This window comes from Saxophila tyrrhenica, assembly GCF_035928015.1.
Source record: "Saxophila tyrrhenica strain CCFEE 5935 chromosome Unknown scaffold_6, whole genome shotgun sequence".
NCBI lineage: Eukaryota > Fungi > Ascomycota > Dothideomycetes > Mycosphaerellales > Extremaceae > Saxophila > Saxophila tyrrhenica.
Window position 1 is genome coordinate 1315536 of NW_027041738.1, and position 12078 is coordinate 1327613.

Genomic DNA, 12078 nt, shown 5'->3' on the forward strand with positions numbered 1-12078 from the left:
TCGTTGGGTTCTCGCCCATCTGCCTGGCCAAATCGTGCCTCTTTGTTGGGTGTAGCTTTTATGCCTGGAGTCGCCGCCTACCAACGTCCTCCTCGTGCCTATATCGCGACTGCTTGCAGAGTGAATGGTCTGCCCAAAAGTTCAGCTCGTTCCCAGCGTCTGTGGCAATGGAGTCAGCCGATGGATGATCACCATGAGACGGCCATCTGCTCGAAAGTCGTGCCATCCCATGCTGCCTGACAGCTCGCGGCCGTCCTGGATCAAGTCTTGCGCCGCTCCTGCCCTGACCTCGAGTCTCTCGCTCTGATCTCAAGTGAATCGCAATGTTAGCATATACAGAGCGTCTCCTGAGCGTCCTGTTGAACCTCCAAGCCTCATAATCGCAATGCAGCGTTGTGGGCGGAGGTGAGGCGCCGGCCCGGCCGGTGCACGTGACAATTCCACCTCCACCCCCTCGGCGACGATAACTCGTCTCAACGGCGATAATATCGTTAGCTGATGATATGCTGAGCATCGCCAAACCATTGCGAAGGATCTCCGACTACTCCGGTGTGTTACAACCCACCATGTCGTCGCCGCCGTCGCTGCCGGGGAAAGATCGCCGAGTCACCTCCGCAAAGGTATATATTTATTTCTGAACTTTCTACATCCCATCAGCAGCCTATTCAGCTGGCGCTGGCACGCAATGCGCTGCTTAAGAATGGTGGGGGACCGGTTACGTATGTATACAACCCCCCCGCGTTGCTTTCGTCTGAGGGACGTTAAACCTTCAGGGTAAGTGCCTCCCTTTCGGTTTCCGACTGGCGATGGCGGCATGGCAATGGCTGTGTAAACTGCGATGCTCAGTCGATTCGAGGATTGTCTCGAGTCTGTTGAGTTATCAACCCACAACGATTGGAGTCGCCCAACTCGATCTGAGACGATAATTGTCTCTGGTCGTGGGGTATCCATACATACATTCTTTTTTTCCCTTCCTCCTTTCTCTCACCATAGCAAAGCCTTTTTGCGGTAGGATGATACCCCCTTCCCAAAGATGGGTTGTCTTTTGCAATGGTCGCTCCATGCCGCTGAACAAAGGTCTCCCTACAATGGGACGTATCAAGGAGGTCGTCAGGTCAAGTCCCAGCCCCCGAAGTCGACATCCTTATTGCAACAGCCATGGCATTGCAATGTGCACATGCTCCTGCCCACGGGGAGGGGTTCCCCATCGCCGTGAGCCGTGTACGGAGTCGCGTAGTTCGAATCCCGGACAGCCCTCCAGCTCCTTCCTGATTGGGGCTTTTCACGAGTTGATTCACCACTTTTTCCACAACACGCCACATACACCTTCAATCATCACAAGAGAAACGGAGGTTCATCTTTTGACCACAGACAACCCCATCACCAATTTTCAAGAGTAGAGATAGCGACGTGGACTCGTGGCAGGGTGGTAGGGCAATTCGTCGACCAGCTCGTATAGCGAGTCCCCTCCGGCTTCCGTCGAGGTTCCTCCGAGCGCACAAACACCTCCTCCTTCCCAAATACACGACCTTCACCACAACACCACCTCTTTCGCTGCAGCACCGCATCCGCCCGGAGAGAACGAGAGAAGAGCCTTCGACGACAGCAACATCATCACAAGACCATCGTAACGACCGAGCGTCCTCCCACCTCTCCGCGCCAGAGACCTCACCATCCTCGCACATCCACCGCAGCAGCACCACCACCACACGTCCGTCGAGCGAGACGACCTCCTCGCCAGCGACAGCAGCAGCATCCTCATCGTAAGTCCCTCTCGAGCACATCAAGCTTCTTGCCCCTTCTCCGCGAGACCCCTGTCAGCACAGCATACCACGCGTTACCACAACCACCCTTACTGCACCCGAGAACGAGCTCTCGGTGAGCAGCAGCGCGTACCATCGAGCCCATCACCTCCTCTCCGCGCCACGAGCTCCCAGTCCATGGCCATGTCAGTCACCACAGCAGCACGCCCCTCCTCGAAGAGCGCAAGAACAGCGTCTTCACTGACCACCATCGCTCAATCATTCCCCTTTACCACACCACTTATGCCCCCAGCGCAGCCACTGACATACCGCCATGCACATTCTCACTGCCCTCGAGACATCCGCTAACCCTTCTCTCAATCGCAGTCCTCCACCACCCCTTCTCCGCCGCAGCGACAATGATGCCGCCACTGCACCCAGACGAGATGTTCCCTCCGCCGCCGCCGAAGCCGAGACACACCGGTCCGGTAACAGTCACGCGCAACATCATACCAATGAGGCCAGGAATTGGTGTGTTCTTGCGGCTGATCGTCCAAGCGCGGTGGTGGACATGGAGGTCGTCTTGAGCATGTTCTCGAAGGCGGTAAGTGGCTACAAGGGTATGTGCTGGTGTATCTGAGCTTCAGAGTTGTTCGGGTTGCTGAGAAGGTGGTGTATCAAGTTATCCCATCATCTCGTCTCGTCTTCGGATCGGCTGGGCTGGGGTTCAATGGGGCGGACATCTCGAGCACTGCGGGCGTGCAGAACATTTCCGCAGCGCAATCTGAGCTTGAGAATCGTTTGCGCCTTAGAGAAGATGTGCTGGAAGAGCATATGGAGCAAGGGATGGGATGGAGTCGAGAGAGAAGTCACGCCAAGCTCATCCTCCCGGGCGTCCCGACCTGCCTTTCGTCTCAACTTTCCCAGCAACACCATCATCTTTCTGCAGTCACTGTACCGGCATCACAACTGCTTTTACCACGGAGAACACACATCACAGGAATGCATCAAACTCGTCTGGAGGAGATGCCCAAGTTCTACCAAATCTACAGCACACCATCCCCCTTCATTCCCCGACCTCACCACCAATCACCCTGATCATGCATCGCCGCAGCGACCTTACTGAACCCAGCAATATTCGCTCCGGCCACCAGACTCGGATACTCGCCCTCCGCAGCCGGCACAAACTCCTTGGCCGTCTCGAGACAGTTCTTGAAGCACGCCTCCATGATGCCCTTGAGCTTCTCGTCGACCTCTTCGGCGCTCCACTTCAGGCGCGCGCTGTTCTGTGCCATCTCGAGCCCGGAGACTGCTACGCCACCCGCGTTGGCTGCTTTGCCTGTTCATTTCATCAGCAATGCTCAAGCAAGCAGTGGAGGTATGGGAGAGTGCTAGCTTACCTGGAGCGTACCAAATACTATCCCCCTTCTTCTCTTTCCTCGCCTTCTCAAACACCTCAATCGCATCCTGCTCACAGCCCATATTCGACCCTTCAGCGATGAATTTGCAACCAGCCTCGATCAGCTTCTCCGCTTCCTCCTTGTTAACCTCATTTTGCGTCGCAGATGGCAACGCCACGTCCACTTTGCCCACATGCACCCACGGCCTCGCGCCGTCACCGATGTACTTGAATTTGTTCTTGTACTCGCTGCTCTCGGACAGCTCGGTGAGTTGCTTGCGCTTCACCTTCAAGTCTGCAACGTAGTGCACGAGATCGGGCGTGATGCCCTTTTCGTCGGTGGCGATGAGGGAGCCTTTGCTGTCGGAGAGGGAGACGATGATGGCGCCGAGCTCCATGGCTTTGAGCGCGGCGTATTGGGCGACGTTGCCGGAGCCGGTGATGGCGACCCGCTTGCCTTTGAATGACTCCTTGCCTCCGGAGGCATATTGGATCATGTGTTGGACGTCTGGAGAGGATAAGTCAGCTGGGCTCTCCAGCCCCAAATGAAGGGAAGTCAGCACTCACAGTAAACAAGCCCATACCCCGTCGCCTCCGGCCTGATCAAACTACCGCCCCAGTTCCCTCCCTTCCCCGTCAACACACCCGCCCACCTATTTTCCTCCGCTCTGTAAGCCCCAAACATCCACCCGATCTCCCTGGGTGAAACTCCAATATCTCCAGCCGGCACATCAGTGTCCGGCCCGATGTGCCTATGCAACTCCCGCATAAACGCCACACAAAACTTGCGAATCTCATTATCGCTCTTCCCCTTGGGATCAAAGTCCGCACCGCCTTTACCACCGCCCATGCTCAGGCCTGTGAGAGCATTCTTGAAGATCTGCTCGAAGCCGAGGAACTTCAGGATACTGAGGTTCACGGTAGGATGGAAGCGTAGACCGCCTTTGTAGGGGCCGAGAGCAGAGTTGAATTGGACGCGGAAACCGCGGTTGACTTGGAGTTGGCCCTTGTCGTCTTCCCAGGTGACACGAAATTGGATGACCCGCTCTGGGATGGCGGAGACTTTGAGTGCGGTCTTGTACTCAGGGTGTTTCTCGAAGAGGGAGCTGTTTTCGAGGGTGGAGGCGAGCTCTTTGTACGCTTGCTCGAACTCTGCTTCTGGTGGGAGGTTCGACATGGTTGTGGTCTTTGCGATTGTAGCTTTGCGATTGTAGCTTTGAGTGTGTAGTAGAGGTACGAGATGAGATGGAACCAGAGGAAGATCTCAGGAAAGTCGTAGGAAAGAAAAGGTTAATGAGTAGGCAAAGAATACAAATACCAGACCTTGGTAAACAATGACACCATCCACCCACCCGCTTGCTCCAGTCCCAACGAACCGTCAATGGCAAGAAGCATGTACAGCAACGTCACTTCCATAGTCCCGCGCCTGCAAGCTGTACTGATAGCGGCAGATCTGGAGAGGTGTGTGGAAGAAGCAACACTCATGACAGAGAGGAAAACATCATGCCACGCAGACGTAAAGATAAGGATCTGCGGCATGGTACGGGATTGGCTGCTTGCTTTGTTGTGTTCATGCAGGTACCGTGGCGAGGGGTGGTGGTGGTGAGCTTGAGAGGGCCGATGTCGGCTTCGTCAGAAAGCACACGACAGCCCAGTTTAGAGGCAGTACGTGCAGTAGTAGTTTAACCTGAAACTTGGGAAACGCGGTATATATGTGGTAGTCGAGAGATAGCAGACGCTGCGGCTCTTGTGGAAGTCACCCGGCGTGGACCATGTTATCGTGGTACGCTACATCGCTTACACCAAACGCCGCGCTCAAAAGCACGCTCCCCTTCATCCCATCACCCATCAATCCTCCTCCGCCCCCTCCGTCCTATCCAAGTCCGCCAACACCCTCTCCACCTCCCTCGGGTCACTAATAGCCCACACTCCACCCCCCTTCACCGCCCCCTTCATCCCCACCTCCTTGCCCACCAGATTCCTCCCCACCTTGCCCGGCCCAATGCCAATCCACCTCCTCACCTTCTCCTCCCGATGCAGGTAGACAATACTATCATGCCACAGCACCGTCTCCACGCACTGCCGCGCCAGTAGATCCTTGAGCTGCTGCTTGCTCTCGAACGGCCGCGCTGAAACGTTCGAAATGCACGGCATTGAGCCAGGCCACGTGACCATGTCCTCCCCTTTGTCCACTGTCGAGGGTTGGGAGAGCAGCTTCTTCATCATGTCGGCCGCCGGTGCCATCAGAGGCGAGTGAAACGGACTATCGCTCTTCAACCGCACAGCCCTCGGATCATGACCAGCAAACTGCCGCAAATGCGTCAAAAGCTCATTGATCCGGCGGATACTCCCCGACAGCACGATTTGGTTCTTCGCATTCACGTTCGCGATCAGTACCTGTTGGACAGGCGGCAGGTCCGTGTCACCGTGGCTATCACTCTTCGATCCCTCAGAATGCATGCCCAGAAACTCCCGGATCGACTCAACCATCGGACCCAAGTGATCAGACTCGCAGACCAAGGCTACCATCCCGACTTCTTCTCCCACGTCGCGGGAGCATTTCGCCATCACCTCCGCTCGCTTCCGCACCATGCGCAATGAATCCGCTTCCCGCAGATATCCCCCTGCTACCAGCGCAGCGAACTCGCCCAACGAATGTCCGAGGCAGAGGTCAATGCGCTCGTTGGTTTTAAAGCCGAATTCTTGCTCCAGAACGCGCAGGATCATGATCGACGTGGCCATGATGGCGGGCTGCGCGTTCTCAGTCGCGGTGAGGTTGCTGTTGGGACCCTCGGCGATGATGCGGGTAAGGGAGATCTGGAGTGTTTCGTCGATTTGCTCGAGGATGGGTTTGACGGTGCGTGGGAAGGCGTCTAGCCAGTCCGTGGTCATGCCTACTCGTTGGACGCCTGGAGACATACAGTTAGTCGAAGCGCAGCGGTGAAGGGTGGTAGAGGCACGTACCTTGACCTGGGAAGAAGAGGGCGGTCTTGGGGTGTTTGCGAGCGCCTTCGGATGCCCATCTTCGCTGTTGTGCTGCTGTATACGCTGCTACTCGTAGATGCGTTGGTAGGGACAGAACTGACTGAGCTGTGGTGGTGTTCGCGGTCGACAGCCGGCTCGTGGGTCGAATGAGGCTTGCCATGTTGTACTGAGGTCTGTGTCACATGCTCTGCGTATCCAAGAATCTTTGTGCGTCCCGTCCTGTCTGCCCAACAGGCTGTGTTTGTAGGTGTTTGGCTGTTGATCAGATGGGAGCTCTGACTCCAGACCCGACTCCCCGCCAGCGGGCTCCGCAAAGCCGAGGCGTTGCGTGCCAGACCTCTTCCGGCAGCTGCAGAGCTCTCCACAGACAGCGCTCCAATGTAAGGACACTGATGAGAACGCAAGTTACATGTATTTAAGTCTGACGGACGGATCTTGTAACAACTGCAGTCGCGGCGTTCGCGCCAGCTGATGGGGTTTCAAGTTCCACCAGCTACATGTAGTATACATCATCTCGGTCAATGTCTAGATCTATTGGATGTACCGTCATCTCATCGTATCTTTAAGCCATTCGCAAAGCAGTGCTCTACTCCTCGTCTTCTTCCTCTTCAGCTTCGCCTTCTGCATCCTCGCTCTCTTCTCCACTCTCCTCGCCTTCCCCATCACTCTCGCCACCTGATGCTTCATAATCCTCCTCCTCTTCATCTTCCTCATCCTGCAACTGCTGCTCCGCCTTCTGCAACTCCGTCATACCATCCTCGTCAACCCCGCCAGCCGCTGCATCGCCATTCACGCCGTCCTCTTTGGCCACCTTATTGACATTGTAAGCCTTCGCCCTCCGATCCGCAGCCATGGAAGCGTCGTTCAGGCCGTGTCGCTTGATGTAGTCGTCAATGTTGGCAAAGTCTTCTTGGTCGAGCATGCTGAACTCGGCTTGCTTCGTCTCCTGCGGTTCCAAACCATCGGTGTGTTCGCTATACGCGATGACGAGGTTGAAGGTTCGTTGCAGGACGGAGGTGTAGGATATGCTCTCGATGGCGGAGAAGGGGAAGAATCGCACAGGTTTCTTGAAGCCGAACAGGATGCCGTTGGGGAGGAAGTAGAGGTAGCCTAGGGAATGGTATTAGCGAGGCATGTTGGTGAAGAAGGCAAATCATGTCTGTACCTTCTTTGCTGCCACTATGTGCATTCACATGATACGCCTTCTCACCCTTCCGATGCGGCTGCGGCCTACTGCTCGCAAACTCTGCTGCGTCTGGTCTAGTGATGCGCTTATGGTGCGGCACCAGTATTCGTTCAAGGGCCCTCTCGGTCAGTGAGACATGAGTGTCGTCCTCGCTGGTTGGTAATGACCTGTCGCAGTGCGTCACAGAAGCAGATACAGGAGTCTCCGCCATCGTGAAGACCATCGGCTCGGCTGGCTTGCCGTCACTGCTCAGCTCTCCTGCCTTCGGCATGACGACGAAATAGTTTTGGCGTACTGTCTTGTCGGGTACGGGCATTACAAAGACCGCCTCGAGCCGGTGAGGCTGCAGTCGATGTTCCACAGCTTCGGTCGACTGGTTGACAAGCGCGATCGCGGCCATTCGGTCATCCACTTCGGTTCGTTGTATGCTGAGTTTCAGCTTCTTCCGCGCTGGTATCTGCACGCTGACATCTCTGCATTCGAAAATGCTGTGGATCTCCAGATCGCCGTTATGGAATGCCGGCTGCGACCCATTCTGCTGCGCCTTGGGTATGGTAACCGATTCATCTTCAAGCTTCCTCTTCTTCGGGTTTGCAGGCTGGTCTTGCGGCGGCACCTGTCGGTGTTGGAGCGAGGTGACATGCCTCGAGATGTCCCTGATCAGCTCATGATATGTCTGGTCTAGCCCAAGGCTGGCGCGTATTCTGGTCGATAGCTCCGGTGGAAATGCTGCTTGCGCGATGTCGTGCGTCTCTTGGAACGGGTCTACCTTACTGACGTCGGGACCCAAGATTGTGTTTGGGTTGATGGCGGGTTGGCCCTTGATATCGGTGTCTGTCGCCATGTCGCCGCAGATGTATGAGGTGCTGTTTGGCGTCGAAAACAGATCTCGAACCTTCACATTCCACGCGTCGCACTTAACGCGAGCCAGCCTCCAGATCGTCCAACGTCTGCGGAAGCAACGGCCCGGCCGCCAAGGGCGATTCCAAAGGCAATCTCAGCCGCGAACTCCGCCTCGCCGGCACTCCCACTCGAACCTCACCCGGCAGCCTCCAGGGTGACATCAATCGCACATACAACCACAGTAGCCAAGCATTGGCGTTCCTGTCATTCTTTACTAACTGTGCGACCGCCGGGGGCGAGTGCGAAGAGGCCAAGTATGGTAGGATCGGGATGAGTATCCTTCATTTCATCTGGTCTCCTCAGCCGTCATCTCGTTTCTATACCACGTATCTCCCAGCGACTACTGCTAAGCGAGAAGCATGGCTCCAAATCTGCTGCCTAACACTCTCTACCTCTACCTCCTCGCCATCATCCCACAGTTCACGAGCGCCCAAACAACACCAATGACCGTGAACAACACCGCAGCTTCCCCAACACCCACCTCCAACTACCCTATCAAAACCATCTTTCTCCCCCTCGACGTCCCTCCAAATCTAGGCGCCTCCATCGTCACAGCAGCCCCCAACGCCACCGAATACGCCCTGTCCTGCCTGTCCACCCCATCTCAAAATTCAGACGACACCTGCGCCTTCGCAACCCCCGTAACCATCACCGAAGGCCCCGGAACGCTTGTCTATACCATATTCTACCACGACGAGTACGTCCCTCCCCCATCCCTCCCTTCTCTCCAACCCCAACTAAATCTGTCCCTTCTCCTTGGTTCTAGTGAAGGCGCCACAACAAACGCCGCCCCAGCAACGATCAACTGCGCCCTCTCCGGCTCACCAAGCGTCACAGCAGCAACGTGCATCGGACGGAGCGCGATCGCCGGGCTAGGAGAATTCGCCTCGACGTCTACGCTCGCGTACTCGCAGATTCTGTACGCGACGTTGGCGGTTACGGCGGGAAGGGAGAAGTTGGAGGGGGTGAGGGAAGGGGAGGGGAGGGCGGGGGGTTCGAGCTCGAGTGAGGGGGTGGGTGCGAGGGCGACGGCGGGGCTTGGTGGAGGGATGAGGTGGGTGGCGGGAGCTGCTTTGGGGGTTGCGGCGGCGGTGGTGCGATGAGAAGATTTCGATGGGACGATGGCAGACCAGTGGTACCTCGGACTGCTGAGAGCCTGGTTAGCATCGTGTTTGAGACGGCGAGCGGGGAACTCAAAACTTATCGACAGCTCTACGCTTTCTTGAAGACGGAAGGTCGTTGGTTCTGCTGAGAATGTTATCAAAATTCTCATTCTTGAGTGGACAAACGGATGGACTGTAAGGCCTAAGATTGGACGACGGAGGTGATTTGAAATGATTGCATTTCCCTATCTGAGCTTTTACCGCTTCACTGCACCGACACTCCCTTCTCGACCGGTGTCATGGAGTGTTCTACGGGCTGGATCGCGGGAAAGCTGGAAACGCTGGACCTGTTGTGCTGGCCTCTCCTGGAAAGAGCTCAATCGAACGAGATCAAGTCCTCCTCGTACAGCCCATCATCCGCCAGCTTCACACCAACCATAGCCTGGTAGGACGGCTGCACAACGACCCTCTGTGGCCTTGGCTGGAAGAAAGCGGCCCCGCGGTCGAGAAATATCCGATGCTTGGAATCCACCTGGGAAGCACGATCTCTCTCCTCCTCGGTGGCGTTGTTCTCGATCTGCTCTTTAGCCTTCGCGGCGCACTCCAGAAGCCACTTGCGCTCCGGGTGGGTCTCCGCATAGATCTGAATCACATGAGCGCTGCCGATCTTGAGAAGGTGCAGGGCTTCGCCGATGAGCCTCTCGCGAGCCTCACCAAGGTACTGGGCGCGACCAGGAAACATGGCGTAGTGGGCGTTGCACTTCGGGCCTGGATTTGCGGCATGCCAGAGAGCTTGGGCACGCCAGATGTCGACCACGGCCTTAGGGGGCGAGATTTCGCCGGAGGCACTCGGAGCCTCTTGTCCTCTCCACGGAGAGTCGGAGGGAGCAGAGGCCCTCTGGCGTGGTGTTGGTGCAGGTGGTAGGCGACGCTGCGGGCTGAGGCGGCGAGCAGGGGTAGCGCGGTTGGCCGGGGCTGGTGGAGCGGGTGGACGACGCTGCGGGCTTGGACGACGAACAGCGGCTGCACGGGCTGGTGGAGACTGGGATGGAGACGTGCTCCAATCGCTGGCGGTAGCAACTCGGGCTGTTGGGCGCGGTTGGCGACGCTGCGGGCTCGTACGACGAGCAGCGGCAGCATGGGCTGGGGTGGGCGGTGTGCGACCCTGAGGGCTGCGGCGGCGAGCAGGTGCGAAGGGAGTCGGATCAGCATGGATCGACCTCAGCATGCTGGCTGGTGCTGAGAGGAGCTCGCGGAAGGCAGGTGCACCGCCAACAGAGCCGCCGCGTGCAGAATCTCTACGCGTATGACGTCCGCCCGATGGACCGCCGCGCATCGCAGGGGAGCGCACAGGTCCACCACGCATTGGCTGCTCACGCTCAGGTCCTCCACGTCCGAGACCGCCACGCATTGGGTTGTCACGGGCAAGTCCGCCACGCATAGGACCGCTACCACGGATGCGGACATCTCCCGACCCAGCTTGAAAGCGGTGCTCATCTGTGCCCTGGCGGCGACTGAGCTCCGCACGATGACCCTGTCCGCTGAAACGGTCGACTAGATGCTCGGCCACTTCGTCGCGGTCGAAACTCTCAGCGACTGCGGCTTGTGTCAGTGAAGTCATATGAAGGTTGGAAGAATGGTAATCTCACTGTTCCATCTCCCTATCCTCGATTCAAAACCGCCCACGCCAGCAGTTCCGTTGTTCTGTGCTTCCTCTTGACGAGCCTTGACCTCCGCTCTGATACGCGCCTGTTCCCGCGGGTCGACACGTGCTGGACGTCCTCTGGTTTCGATCTCGGTGGTGGAGAGCTCGTCGCGGCGGGCGACGCCCAGGTCCGCCATCATCTGAAGGGTGGCGGCGTCCATCTTTGCTACTGGACTGTGAAGTCCTTGTAACGAGAGGAGCGGCCAATGGCCTGGGGGCGGGTTGTCGAAAATTGGGTGATGAAGGATGTGTGAAGAAGGAGAAGCGTTGTTGTGGCGAGCTTGAGGCAACTTCGTGGTCAAAGCTCCAGTGGATCAGAAAGGGAAGGAACCACCCAGACGCCTCCAAGAGATCGTCAGGTGACATCAACAATCTTGCAGGCATATGAGAAGGATGCGATGGGGGTTGTGGAGGAGGGAGAGCAGCAATCTTGCATCGAGAGATGGCACCTTACTGCCCAACGGCGTCAAAGCTCGAATGAGTTTCAGGAGATAAGGATCATGGAGGTCGTGAAGGGCATCTCGCATGAAGTCATCTGGTACGCTCGCAGCCTGCACATAAGGCCACAACGATGACAGATCATGGGAGCATCCTGCAATGCCACCGTGGATACTCTGCGAATCGATCCGAATAAGAGGCGACACGAGCTTCGTTGCAAGAAGACATCTCTTCCTGGACGCCGGCCACTGTCACGGCGAGAGCGGTGGCTGCCACCCTGCTCGCAAGACAGACATCTACGTTGTCAAGGCCGAGGTGGATGCGCAGCACATACTCTTCATCAGTGCGTTTAGCGGAGAGTTTCGAAGCGAATTTGTTTCCCAACACTCCTTTCATCTGGCCCGCAAAAGCTTTGCCCTACTGGAGACTGCCATCGCCATGGTCGGATGAAGACATCGCGGCCACGCTCACTTTCGCCTCGTTCAGAGAATGAGATGTTCGGATGTCGGGAGGACAATACTGCAAATACGGAACGTTGGGTTGCTTGGTTCGATACATGAGCGTGGTGGCAATTTAAAAACAACCTTCGCCTTTCGTGGCAGTGCTCTTCGTGGACT

The 12078-nt window shown here is 56.9% G+C and overlaps 5 protein-coding genes across 5 annotated transcripts; 1 reads left to right on the top strand and 4 right to left on the bottom strand.

Moving 5' to 3' along the window:
* Window positions 1-2821: 2821 nt before the first annotated feature.
* Window positions 2822-4318, bottom strand: GDH3 (NADP-dependent glutamate dehydrogenase; the record flags this gene model as incomplete). The annotated part of the gene is made up of 3 exons (XM_064801847.1): window positions 2822-3081; window positions 3143-3649; window positions 3709-4318. 3 exons carry the CDS (start codon window positions 4316-4318, stop codon window positions 2822-2824), a joined length of 1377 nt encoding a protein of 458 aa, XP_064660477.1.
* Window positions 4319-4989: 671 nt separating this feature from the next.
* MCT1 ([acyl-carrier-protein] S-malonyltransferase) lies at window positions 4990-6286 on the bottom strand (the record flags this gene model as incomplete). Its single annotated transcript, XM_064801848.1, has 2 exons — window positions 4990-6050; window positions 6106-6286. The coding sequence occupies 2 exons, from the start codon at window positions 6284-6286 to the stop codon at window positions 4990-4992; spliced, it is 1242 nt and encodes a 413-aa protein (XP_064660478.1).
* Window positions 6287-6712: 426 nt separating this feature from the next.
* On the bottom strand, window positions 6713-8156 carry LTR77_004596 (uncharacterized protein; the record flags this gene model as incomplete). The annotated part of the gene is made up of 2 exons (XM_064801849.1): window positions 6713-7236; window positions 7292-8156. The coding sequence occupies 2 exons, from the start codon at window positions 8154-8156 to the stop codon at window positions 6713-6715; spliced, it is 1389 nt and encodes a 462-aa protein (XP_064660479.1).
* Window positions 8157-8574: 418 nt separating this feature from the next.
* LTR77_004597 (uncharacterized protein) lies at window positions 8575-9318 on the top strand (the record flags this gene model as incomplete). Its single annotated transcript, XM_064801850.1, has 2 exons — window positions 8575-8912; window positions 8982-9318. The coding sequence occupies 2 exons, from the start codon at window positions 8575-8577 to the stop codon at window positions 9316-9318; spliced, it is 675 nt and encodes a 224-aa protein (XP_064660480.1).
* A 376-nt stretch (window positions 9319-9694) lies between these two features.
* LTR77_004598 (uncharacterized protein) lies at window positions 9695-11184 on the bottom strand (the record flags this gene model as incomplete). The annotated part of the gene is made up of 2 exons (XM_064801851.1): window positions 9695-10914; window positions 10968-11184. 2 exons carry the CDS (start codon window positions 11182-11184, stop codon window positions 9695-9697), a joined length of 1437 nt encoding a protein of 478 aa, XP_064660481.1.
* Between the last annotated feature and the right edge of the window lie 894 nt (window positions 11185-12078).